This window comes from Lepidochelys olivacea (assembly GCF_965140295.1).
Source record: "Lepidochelys olivacea isolate rLepOli2 genome assembly, chromosome: 7".
Taxonomy (NCBI): domain Eukaryota; kingdom Metazoa; phylum Chordata; order Testudines; family Cheloniidae; genus Lepidochelys; species Lepidochelys olivacea.
In genome coordinates, this window is record NC_140417.1 from 84,053,034 (window position 1) to 84,065,843 (window position 12,810).

The 12,810-nt window shown below is 42.9% G+C and overlaps 1 protein-coding gene across 6 annotated transcripts in view; it reads right to left on the reverse strand.

Annotated features, from left to right (window-relative positions):
- Positions 1-12,810, reverse strand: part of UNC5B (unc-5 netrin receptor B) — a 155,948-nt gene that overhangs the window by 40,069 nt on the left and 103,069 nt on the right. For all 6 annotated transcript variants that reach the window (XM_084634518.1, XM_084634515.1, XM_084634516.1 and 3 more), the window contains exon 2: positions 4,335-4,556. Coding sequence is in view for 3 of the 6 variants with exons in the window: in XM_084634515.1 (XP_084490641.1) it covers positions 4,335-4,556 (222 nt within the window). In the remaining 3 variants the exon portion in view is untranslated. The remainder of the gene's footprint in view (positions 1-4,334; positions 4,557-12,810) is intronic.

Sequence of the window (12,810 nt, forward strand, 5' to 3'; positions counted from 1 at the left end):
CTCATCACCTGTAGATAGAATAACAACTCTACTTCATCCCCACACACCCTTCTCCTGGTAATCCCCAGCTGGGGGAGATAGCTGCCCTACATGAATCCAGAAGGAGAGGGGTTGAACGAGATGTCTGACTTGTGATGTACCTCCCTTCAGAGCAGCCACCCATCCCAAAATTTGCACAACTATCCTCATTTTTATGGATCTGACCTGCAACTTGTAAACTCAGCATGCAAGGTAATTAAGGAATCTTGAGTGAATTTATTAGGAAATCTAGGCCCAGATTTTTAAAGGTATTTGCATATTCTTGCATGCAGCGTTGTAATGCCTAACTGATTTAGGGTCTTAAATCCCATTTTTAGAAGTGATTTACACCCTTAGGTATCCTAATCCCATTGCCTATCAATGGAATTTTGGCTCCTAAATCAGTTAGGCATTACAGCACTGACTGCAGCAATGCCTCAATACCTTTTAAAATCTCGGACACAGCGAATAAGGTGTGACTGGAAGGAGTATTCAAATTCACTAGAATGAAAAGTGACTTGGGAATCCTGAAGGAAGAGTGTAAATAGGAAATAGTAGACTGCAAATCCTCTGGAAAAGAAAAATGCAAAGAACAGGAAAAGTGGTTTCATGCGGGACTGCTCAAATATCTCAGGTTTAAATAAACAGTTTTCCCTTTACAGAGTTTTGGAAAGGCAACCAAGCAAGAACTCACAGAACGGAGTGAACTCCCAGTTAAAACTCGATGGTGATGCTATGAGGATGACGGAACGGGAAAACATTGAGACAATTAGGAAGCTCTTCATCACAGGCAGGTGAATGAATACTTATAAATGTGAACATGCACAAATCAGCTGACCCAGATGTCATGTACCACTGACATTTGATTTTGAAAACTGATGGAAACCTTGGGAGGTACTGATTACCTGGAGATGAGAAACTATAATGCTGATATTTTAAAAAGCAAAGAGTGAGCATGGTAATTGCTGTGCTGTTAGTAAAGTACTGGTAAAAACATTGTGGGAAAATCATTATCTAGGGGCTAACGGGATCATGAACAATAGACATTATTAATAGATTTTAAGGCCAGAAGGGACCATTATGGTCATCTAGTCTGACCCTCTGCACAACACAGGCCAAAGAACCCCAACCTATAACTTCTGCATCAACCCCATAACCTCTGTTTGAGATAGAGCATATCTTTCAAAGATAGTCCGTCTTGATTTAAAGACTTCAAGTGATGAACAATTCACCACATCCATGGGCTTATACAGAACCATAACTTATAAGATAAACTTGATTGGTCTTTTTTGTTTAGGACACAGTTACAAAATTAGTGATAGAGAGGGGTAGATGTAAAATATTTACATTTTAGCAAACCATTTAATTACATCAGACCAATGATTCAACCAGTCCATTATCCTGTCTCTGACAGTGACCAGAACCATGAGGGTTTCAGAGAAAAGTGCAAGAAATCCTGTAATGGACAATTATAGAATAATATGTCCATAAAATACATTTTTCCTAGCCCAGGCAGCTACTGGTTGATTTATGCTCTGAGCATGAGAGAGATGATATCGCTTATATATATTTTAAATTCTACCTGTCAACATTCTCACTATCCATTAAATATCTAATTGTTTTTTGAATCTGACTACGCTCTTGGCCTCTGGTGCCCTTTACCAATGAGTCCTGTGGATTGATTATGTGTTGTGTATTTTCTTTTTATCAGTTTTAAATGCTTTTCAATTTCATTAAATGTCCCCTCATTCCTGGATTATGAGAAAGATAAATGCCAGTGCCTGACCTACCTTCTTTAGACGAGCCATCATTTTGTATAATCTCCCTTTCTCGTTCATTTTCTCTCTAAACAAAAATCTTGATCTTTCCAATCTCTCCTCATCCAATTTTTTTCCCTGCCTGTAGTCATTTTCATTGACAGCCTCTGAACCCCTTTGTACTTCTGCTTTACCCTTTTTGATACAGGGTTGGCAAAACTGAATAGAGTATTCCAGGTGAGGGTGATACCAAGGATTTATATAATGGCATTATAAAAGTCTCAATATTCTTTTCTGTCCTATTCTCTAAGCATCCTGTTTGCTTTTTTGGTTGCCACTGTACATGGAACAAAGCTTTTCAATGAGCTGACTCCTAGCTCTTTTCCCTGTATGATTCTTCTTAATTTAGAGCTCAGCAAAGTGTGTGAGTAATTCACGTTGTTGCTTCCAATGTGCATTACCCTGTCTCTGTCAACAGTGAATTTCATCGGACATTATGCCATCCATTCACTCAGCTTTGTTAGGTCCTTCTGAAGTTCCTCAGAGCTCTCTAGATTGACTATCGCAAATAAAGTTGTGTCATCTGCAAAGTTTGCCACCTACTTGTTCAGCCTGTTCCAGACCATTAGTGAATATATTCAATTAGAGAGGAAGGAATGTCTGGTGGCTAGAGCATTAGACCAGGACTTGGGAGACCAGGAGTCTCCCTGCTCTGCCACAGACTTTCTCGGACTTTAGACAAGTCCCTTAGTACCTCACTTCCCCATCTATCAAATGGGGTTAACAGCACTTCCCTACTTTAGAGGATATTGTGAGGATAAACATATGAAAGATTGTATGGCTCTCAGATACCACAGAAATGGGGTGATACAAGTACCAAGGACAGACTTTAAATAGAGCTGGATAAAGAAAGACGAACCATTTGTGAAACATTTTTGCTGAGAATTTTGCACCACTTTTGTATCAGAAAAGCATTTTGCCAAAGGCTGAAATTTTCAAAAGAGACTAAGGGAGTTAAGCACCCAAATCCCATTGAAACTGAATGGGCATTGCAGACCTCTCTGAGGCTCCTTGAAAAATCCCAACCAAAAATCTTCCATCCTGCTCTGATCAAACAGAATAGGTCCGCGCATGGATCCTATTAACCTTTTGCCGTGCTAAAAACTGACCATTTATTCCTGCTCTTGGTTTTCTGTCTCAGCCACTTTCTAATCCATGTCAGTATTTTACACCTTAGCCTGACTACTTAATTTTCTCAACCACCTCCTGTGAAGTGCTTTCTGAAAGTCCAACTAAATTATATCTAAGAGTTCTCCTTTATCAACACTGTTTTGTAGCTTGGAGAGGAACAATTTTCATCTAAAAGAGCCATGCTGGTATGATTCCTCCCACAAGGGTACTGAACTTAATTACATTGTGGTCACTATTATTAAGTGGCTCAACTATAGCTACTTCTTGACTGAAACTCCTGTGGGTTACTTATGACTAAGTTAGGAACACGGTCTCCTTTTGTGTTCTCTAGAAATAGCTGTTCCAAGAAGCAACTGTTTTAACATGTTGATAAATTGCTTCTCAGTGGGGTACAGCAAGGGAGTTTGATAGGTAAAGTCTTATTTAATATCTTCATCTACTGAAGTTGGAGGGGCAGCTCGTCTACTGAAAGTCACAAATAATACAAAATTGAGAGGAGCTGTGAATAGCAGTGAAGACAGAGAAATCAAACAAAGTGACCTAGACCGTTTGGACACATGGACAGGAAATAATCATATGAATTGGAAAAATACAAGCTAATATATCTGGGGGGAAATAATCTCAAATTACAGATATACAATGGGAGGAGGAAAACTAGAAAGTGGTAAATTCTGAGACAGACTTCTGGGCAATAGTATACAACAAATTAGCCATGAACTTGCAGAAGGATCTGGCAGCAGAAAAGATCAATCTGATTTTGTGTGGCACATGCAGACACTTCACAGCACAGAGAAGGGTGATCACACTCCTGTTCTCTTTGGCTCTGGTGCAAATGCTCCTCTAGTATTGCATTCACACATGGACACTTCAGTCTCAGACTTCACTAAAGACCAACAAAAATCATCAACAGCCTGAAGGAAAATTAGACAAAGTAAAATGCTCATAGGGTGTACTGGGGAGGCATTATATCAGTTTACCAATATATGGATGGGGTAGGCAACAAGAAGAGAGAGGAAATTCATTCTTAAGTCGTGGGAAGGTCTTCCTTGAACTTACAAAATCTGACTGTGGAACCAGAGAAGGGGCTTACAAAACACTTTTAAAGGGGATCCATCCTGTCAGGCGATGCTGAAAGGAGGCGGTAATACTGTTCCTCATCCAGAGCAGAAAGGGGTCCAGTTATTCCTCCATTTCAGGCATGCCTGCACAGTAATATGCTTTAAATACCACTCTGTTGCACACTACAGAGCCTTAAAAAGAGAGAGGGATTAGACAGATGAAGTAGCAGAGGAGAGAGAAAGCCAGCAAAGAGAATTGGGGGGGGAGGAATGGGGTAAAATGAGAGTCAGGTCTGCAGTGGTTTCTTACCAGTCACCTCATCCAGGCTCTCCTTAGTGAGATGGTCATTCTGATTCACCCACTCGCCATTGCACTTGAAGTAAATCTGAGTGGCTGGGTTGGCTCTGCAGATCAGCTCCACAGGTTTGTTCTTTACAATGTATGCATCTTGTGGCTCCAGTAGGAAATGGGGGAGGGTCTCTGCAGGGGCTGACGGGAAGGAATCTGGAAGCACATCGCCATACTCAATTCCTGCAAGGAAAGGGAGAGAGTCAGGAAACCAGTTACTCCTACTGAGCATGCTCCACAAATGCTTCCATAAGTGTAACCAGAGTTTAAACCAATTAGTTTTTTATTGAAGAATTATCAGACACATATATACACACAATATGTTGGGGAAGAGTCAATATGCCTTTTGTAAAGGGAAATCGTGGCTCAACAATCTATGAGAATTCTTTAAGGGTGTCAAGAAGCATGTGGATAAGGGTAATCCAGTGGATATAGTGTACTTGGACTTTCAGAAAGCCTTTGACAAGGTCCCACACCAAAGGCTCTTAAGCAAAGTAAGCAGCTATGGGATCAGAGGGAAGGTCCTCTCACAGCTCTGTAACAAGTTAAAAGATAGGAAACAAAGCGTAGGAATATATCGTCAGTTTTCACACTGAGAGAGGCAAATAGTGGGATCCCCCAAGGATCTGTAGTAGGACCAGTGCTGTTTGATGTATTCATAAATGATCTGGAAAAAGGGGAAAACAGCAAGGTGGCACAGTTTGCAGATGATACAAAATTACTTAAGGTAGTTAAGCCCAAAGCAGACTGGAAAGGTTACAAAAGGATCTCTCAAAACTGGGTGATTGGGCAAGAAAATGGCAGATAAAATTCAACGTTGATAAATGCAAAGTAACGCACATTGGAAAACATAATCTCAACTATACACACAAAATGATGAGGTCTAAATTAGCTGTTTCCACTCATGGAAGATCTTGGAGTCATTGTGGATAGTTCTCTGAAAACATCTGCTCATTGTGCAGCAGCAGTAAAAACAAACGAACAAACAAACAAAAACCACTGACAGAAGGATGGGAACCATTAGGAAGGGGATAGATAATAAGACAGAAAATATCATAATAACAGAAGGATAGGAACCATTAGGAAGGGGATAGATAATAAGACAGAAAATATCATAATGCCACTATATAAATCTATGGTGTGCCCACATCTTAAATACCACATGCAGTTCTCGTCGCCCCGTCTCAAAAAAGGTTTATTAGAACTGGAAAAAGTACAGAGAAGGGCAACAAAAATGATTAGGGGTTTGGATCAGCTTCCATATGAGAAGAGATTAAAAAGACTGGGATAGTTTGGCTTTGAAAAGAGATGACTAAGAGGGGATATGGTAGAGGCCTATAAAATCATGAATGGCTTGGAACAAGTGAATAAGGAAGTGTTATTTGCCCCTTCACATAACAAAAGAACCCAGGGTCACCCAAGGAAATTAATAGGCAACAGATATAAAACAAACATAAGGAAGTACTTTTTCACATAATGCATAGTCAACCTGTGGAATTCATTGTCAGAGGATGCTGTGAAGCCAAAAGTATAAGTGGGTTTAAAAAAGAATTAGATAAGTTCATAGTGGCTATTAGCCAAGATGGTCAGGGATGCAACCCCATGATCTGGGTGTTTCTAAGCCTCTGACTGCCAGAAGCGAAAACAGGGGATGGACCACTCGATAATTCCCCTGTTCTATTCATTCCCTCTGAAGTATCTGGCACCAACCACTGTCGGAACACAGGATACTGGGCTAGACGGACCATTAGTCTGATCAGTGTGGCCGTTCTTACGTAAAAAAAAAAAATCACTGCCAGCTACTTCACATGCATCTGACGAAGTGGGTATTCACCCACGAAAGCTTATGCTCCAATACGTCTGTTAATCTATAAGGTGCCACATTTACTGCTTTTACTCTTTACCGCTTTTACTTCACTGCCTTTACTTCCACTCCACCCAGTTTGCCATACCCTCTTAGAAGCCTGAAAATGATTATTTTCTTCCAGATTTTGTCCTTCCCCTGTTTATCCCTCATGCTTCTCTGCTCTGTGGCAGCCTTTCCCTTTCTTCTCTCTCAGACACCTTCACCTACAATGATGTGAGTGGGGAAGTACTCATTTTCACTGCTGACAACAGGGGCAGCTCTCAGTAATGTTCAGTGTCACATACAAATGGTGGAACCAGAATCCAACAGCCTACTAGCTGTGAGACAACAAAGGAGACCCAAGCTTGGGTGCCTCGCTCCTGGACCAGTTCAAGATTGTGAGCCTTACAGAGGGCGAGTGCCTATATGGGAAGGGAGCCCTTTTAATCACTCTACAGTGAGGTCCTCTGGCTAATACACAGAGTGACATTTATGGGCTCAGGAGCAGTTGTATATATTCACCTCATCCCCCAGGAGCAAGGCTGCTACAATGTGGGACCTTAAGGGAAGGGGATGAGGAATATTTCTCGGGTTATGAAAGAGATTGGAGGCCCTCAGAGAAGAAAAACAAATATTAAGAATCCAGAGAACATTCGTCACTAGATTATAAAGTACTTCTGCCATGTTCTGTGCTCCAACAGAAGCCTGCTCTTTCACCCTTCACTGGAGCCATGAGCAACCTATGAATGACTCCACCAAGTGCCTCTGACCCACAGCTGTGCTGCTGCTAACCAGACCCAGGGCATCCATAGTGTGTCACTGGCACCCTAGCACTCCAAAAATCACACTAATCCTGCGGTTCTTGCTGGGTGGAGGCACTTGCAATAGGGAAAACACACAATAAATCCAGGACTTGGGGCACGCACTTCATGTCAGAGCTGCCTCATCACTTCCCCAAACAGCAATGTGAATGCATTATCAGGACACATGAGGCACTTGAGGTTGCTCTGAAGGGTGATGCTTGGAGGATGTACCTACAAAGCATGGATCAGAACCAGAGGGGTTAAAGAAAATCAAGCCGTAGAAACGGAAAGGAGGCTGTTCACAGCATCTTTCTCCCAGTCTCCTGCTCCATGTCAGCTCTTTTCACAGGTTCCCTCCTGTGAGAATGAGCAGAGGGTCTGGCACTGCCCCAGGGCCTCCGATCCCACAGCCTAAAGGAATGTATTGGTATGATCCAAACAAAACCCCAGCAGGGCTTGCATTGGGAAAGCTGACCATGACCACAACATAAATCACACAGACCTGTCTTTTCAGATTTTAGGCACAGCTCTTTTTTGGATTCCAGTGGTCCCCATACCAGCCAACTCTCCCGCTTCTTTCACATTATACTCACATTCCACTACCCCTGCCCATGCCCTGCTCATCCCTCTCAGAAGATTATACACCCCAACACAGAGATCACAATATTTCATGAGTGATCAACAATAGAGGTTTTGCAGCAGCTGCAAATATAATCTAAAGTACCAGTGACTTTTTTTCCATGACTAAAACCACTGAATTGGTAATGGACTTGGACACCACACACTCACAATCTCCCTGGCACATAAACATGACTACTTCTATTCCAGCCAGGCCATTTGCTTTAAGAATCAAAAGCTATAAAAAAGCAAGATCCTAGATCACTTGACAGCGGAGCAAGGATCTAATACACTAGTCTCCTCTCTAGAAACCTGAGTTCAGTATGCCATTCTGGTTACAAGTGCAGTGAGTTTCTCAGGTTTGATCCCAGTGAATATTTATACACATACCAAAAGTTGACACAAAGGAACAATTGGTAGCTCGTGTTCAGGCAAGGCCAAGGGGTGACACAGAACAGAGGTGATGTAGGGGAGTACTGAGTTACCACAGCAGAGCTGTATGTACCCAGGAAACAGCACAAGACGTAGCAGATTGGGATTGAGATGCTTGAGCAGAGTTGTCTGCGTGCCCTATGTCCAGCTCTAACCAATGCTGTCTACTCCATCACCTTCATGAGCCCTAACATTTAAACTAAGAGTCACTAAACCCCTAGCATTCACAAATCACGAAATCCGGCCCTGCAAAAATCATGAAATTTTAAAATGCGAAGGTTCTTTTATTTGACTTTTGGGTTTCAGAGCCTTTAGGTAACTCTCAGGTCAAGTTTTCAGGCTTTTCTCTGCAACCCTGAGGGCTATAAGCTTATCCTTTTTTAACTGGGGAGTGGAATTTGAGATTCTCAGCTCCAGGCACTAGGACTTTCACAGTAAATGTTGCCAGATTGGTGATAAAATCTTGAGAGCTGGCAATGCTGAAGTGAGCCCACTCCTCAGTCACCCGTAGCAAAAAGCTATGGTATAAAATAGGACCACAGAACACTGAAAGTGTTATAGGAAGTAAAAAGAAAACAAAAGCCAAGCAGACCAAGAAAGCAAAATGACCAAGTTGCCTCCTGAGTGAAAAGCAGTGAGTGAAAAAACACAGGAGGTCAGTCATTTAAAATCCATTTAGGAAAATTGACCTTCCATTTCCATTTTAACACAACACTAAGGGAGAACAGTAAGACATTTGTCATAATCCATTAACTGCTCTTTTGGAAACAATGAATTAAACTCCAGGCTAGCTTCTCTGTCTCTATTTCGCGCTCTTCCCCTCTCTGCGGCTGCCACTAGCCATTCCCTCCGTAATTTCATTTGCAGGTCTGTAATTTTCTCAGCACCCTACCAATTGCACTGGGACACAGAATAATTAGGCTGTACAATGCCCTCCTGGAGAGCTATTGCGAGCTGTGGCCCAACTCAAACACCAGGCTGCTGACTGGCGCTCTAAGCCATCACAGAGTAGGAGGGGAAGAAACAGGCAGGAGAGCATTATGTTTTTGTGAAGAACTGAACACAGTGCAATGAACATTCAAATACTTGAGGATTGAAGGATTTAATGAATAAGTGTCCTTTAGTGAAGATCCCACAGATAAACACCAGGGAGTGATGACTAAAGAACATGCATTTTCACAGCTTTCTGTTTTGGCCTTTAAAAAGAAGACATTAGTACAAAGCTCAGCAGGATCTCTGAGAGGACAACCAGCACTGAGGGGTGACATAAGCACCCCACCAGTTACAAAGATAAGGAGCAAGGGAGTGGAGAGAGCCTATCAGAACTGGGGGAAATAGGTACGGGAAGAATCACAGTAAAAACTGCTGACCATGATAATGTTGCAGGTGACATTGTCAATGGAGTGCATTAGACCATTGTCTTTTGCGAACAACACCAAACACAATTGATAGACATAGCAAGGTTCTGGCCAACTATGGAGCATGATGGACAGGAGCAAGACCAAAATGGCTTCTGCCCTGCAGTGAGTAGAGACCAGCTGATACAGATGGACAGAAAGGAGCAGTACAGGAGAAGTCTTCACCTTTCATCAGACAGACATCATCTTATATCTCACATCACTGAAATACTGCTACCTCTGGGGTGAAACAAAACAACTATTACACAGCAACACAACACAACTGCAGACCCTATATTAGAGTTGAAATTTTAACCAAGACACCAAGGCTAAAAACTGTTCATATCGCAAAAAGCGTCACTCGAATTTTTGAAGTGCGTTAGATCAACAGAAACCAGGTGAAATGGAACATACACTGTACCTAAGATACATGTTTAAGGTATGAAATAAATGACCATGTTACAAACCATTTACTTGACTATAATCACCCTCCCTAGTCACCATATTCAGTGCTCTCCAGACCAGGTGCCGCTGGTAACACACTCTTACTGGTTTACAGAGAAGAGCAGGTCTGTGAGCCTGGCTTTGAGTATAAAATCCATAGGGCACTGTACTTCCTCACAATCTAAGCATGAGACTTTGTGGGGTGGAATCGTTAACAGCTCAAGTGGAGGTCAAGACCTCTAGTTTACCTCACATCTGAAAACCGCAGCACACCTAGTGCCATGCTGTGGTATTGAGTCAGTACCGTCCCAGGGGAAGAGCATTACTTTCTCGCTGAATCGCCAACACTACCTATTGCAGAACCTGCATGTTTCTTGGAGATCTCCCCATCTAGGCACTAGCCTGACCATATTCTGCATCTCTAACCTGGCCTGATGAGAAACAAGGAAAAAAGTAATACGGCTACAAGCAACAGGGTGGGTGGATGGATTAGTCTGTGCTGGAGAGGCTTCTACCCTGCATTTGGCTGAGCATGGCTGATTCAGAGGGATGGTCAGGTGCAGCACTGCAGAGACCTTTGCAAAGCAGCAGGTAAGAGCAGCTGATACAAACAGATGGGAAGTGCCAGGTTATTCATGACTGAATTCCCACCGACTCCTGGGTGCTTCCAGTATGTCCCATAAATTAATATGTTCTTAACCACATGCACATGCGTAAAAAGCCAATGCATGCTGCAAAAATGCCATTATGTATCACCGTGCCACCACATCCTTATTTAGGTGCCACTGTCACTAATGAGTTCACATGAGGCTCTCCCAGGCCTAAGTGCTCAGCCTCCATTGCCTCTAGTTATTTCTTCCTCCTGTACCTCTGGGGTGGCAATACAGCCGTAGCACTACATCACCTCTCCTTAAACGGACACCTTTCATACACACCACGAGCTCCTGGATCAAAGGGAATCTCACCTGTTTTACCCACTGTTCAATCACCAGGCTTTTTTGCAAAATAATGTAACCTCTTTGATTCCACAAATCTAGATTTTCTGGCAAAAGAGGCTGAGAAGTAAGAGCATCTTTTTCCAGCATCAGCCAATGAAGTGTGAAAACCTCCCAAAATAATATTTTGCATTCCGACAGCACTTTCCTACCAGGATTCAAAACTGTCTTACTAAAAAATTAACGAAGTGTCTATCTCTGCAATGATAATTATCAGCAATTGCTGTTATCTACCCCACCCCCCCATACAGATGGGGAAATTGAGGCACCCAGTGGGAGAGTGACTTTGTCATGGTGCCAGAGCAGCTGGCTTGTGGACAGGGAGGAATAGAAAACCCAGATTTCCAGACTCCCAGTCTCCTCTGCTAACTCATCTATGCTCAAAGAAGTGGTTGATCCCAGGATGGATGCATTGACTATTCACTCAAAGACCTAACAAGAAGTCTTGATCACAGGTGTAATGAATTTGGTGTCCTCAATCAAGTCTCTACAGTACAGCTGCTGGTATCTCAGTTCACCCCCACTAACAGCCACTGCCCAGCAGAAGCAAGAAACTGGAGTGACTGGGTATGTTACAGGTCAGGAACGAGGCGCACTGGTGGAGCTGGACCAACCCTGGAACAGCTGGGGGCAGGAAAAGGAGATTGAAGGTCAGCGTTGTGGGAGAAGCTTGCACAGCACCTGACTGATTCTATCAACAGCATTTCCTGTCCCTCATTTTCCTGAGACCCAGCATTCACCCAGGAAAAAACAGTAATCCCAGTGCCCCACCATAATGGTTCGCAACGTATAGCATGCATATGCTCCACCTCCTTCCTGTACTGCAGGAACGCAGAGACACACATAAATATTGATTGGGACGTGCTCTGCTTCCCCCTCATCTGCCTGCGGAAAGAGCCATTTATGCTCTTTGCCTGAGCTACAGGCCATTTTTATGACTTTGTTTTACAACTCTAATGCCAAGATCATTTATAAAGTAGGTTTGTATATACCGAATGTAAACATTAGAAACCCATTAGTCTCTTAAAGTGCATCTGGCAGACTTCTCCCCCACCCTAGCCCTCCCGGTAATCTCCAGTCCTCTCCCAGGCATGGCTGAAGGGAATTTCAAAGGATTACAAGTACTTAAAGATATATTATCCCTGGCCAGAGTTATAATGCAGGCCTGAAGCTACCGATTAAGTTTCTCTCCACTGCATATGTGCCAGTTAGTTTTTTATTTCACTTTTTTTTTTAAGTCAGATTTAAAACCCTATGCCATGGGCTAAAAACACTGCGATTTACAAGCTGTACAAGCACAAACTTCCTCCAAGCAGGGCACTGACTTGCAGAAGGAAATGGACCTTTGCCTTCTAGTTTATAACATTCTTTCCTCGTGACCTTACATATAGCATCACGTCCCACCCAAAATTAATGGGAGTATTCTGATGCTCACCAGCCCGCCCCATGTCATATAAACCCAGCTCATACAGTGACCAGAGAGGCATGAATTGACTTCAAGTGCCGTGGGGCTGAGACACATCACAGCTTGGAGACCTTTCATCTTCACACGGAGACATTGTGTCATAACAGGATGCTGCTACATTACATCACCATATGCCAAGGCAATACCCCAAATGCAAACATCTCTATGCTCTGTTGTGGCACTGCCATGTGATTGCTTTGTCCCAGAACCCAGGCTAGGTACAACGGCAGGCCCTCTTCCATACTACAGAATAACATGCAAATCCTTCTCGTGTGCGTGAGAGGGCTCAGCATTAACCAAAACAAAATCCAGACATTTTCCCTATCACAGTAGACACTTTGCTTCTCTGTTGATTATAATTGGGGCTTTGGGTCATCAGAGAGGATTTTGGAGGAGGGGGGGAAGTTACAGATGAGTCACGGCAAAAGTGGATAAAA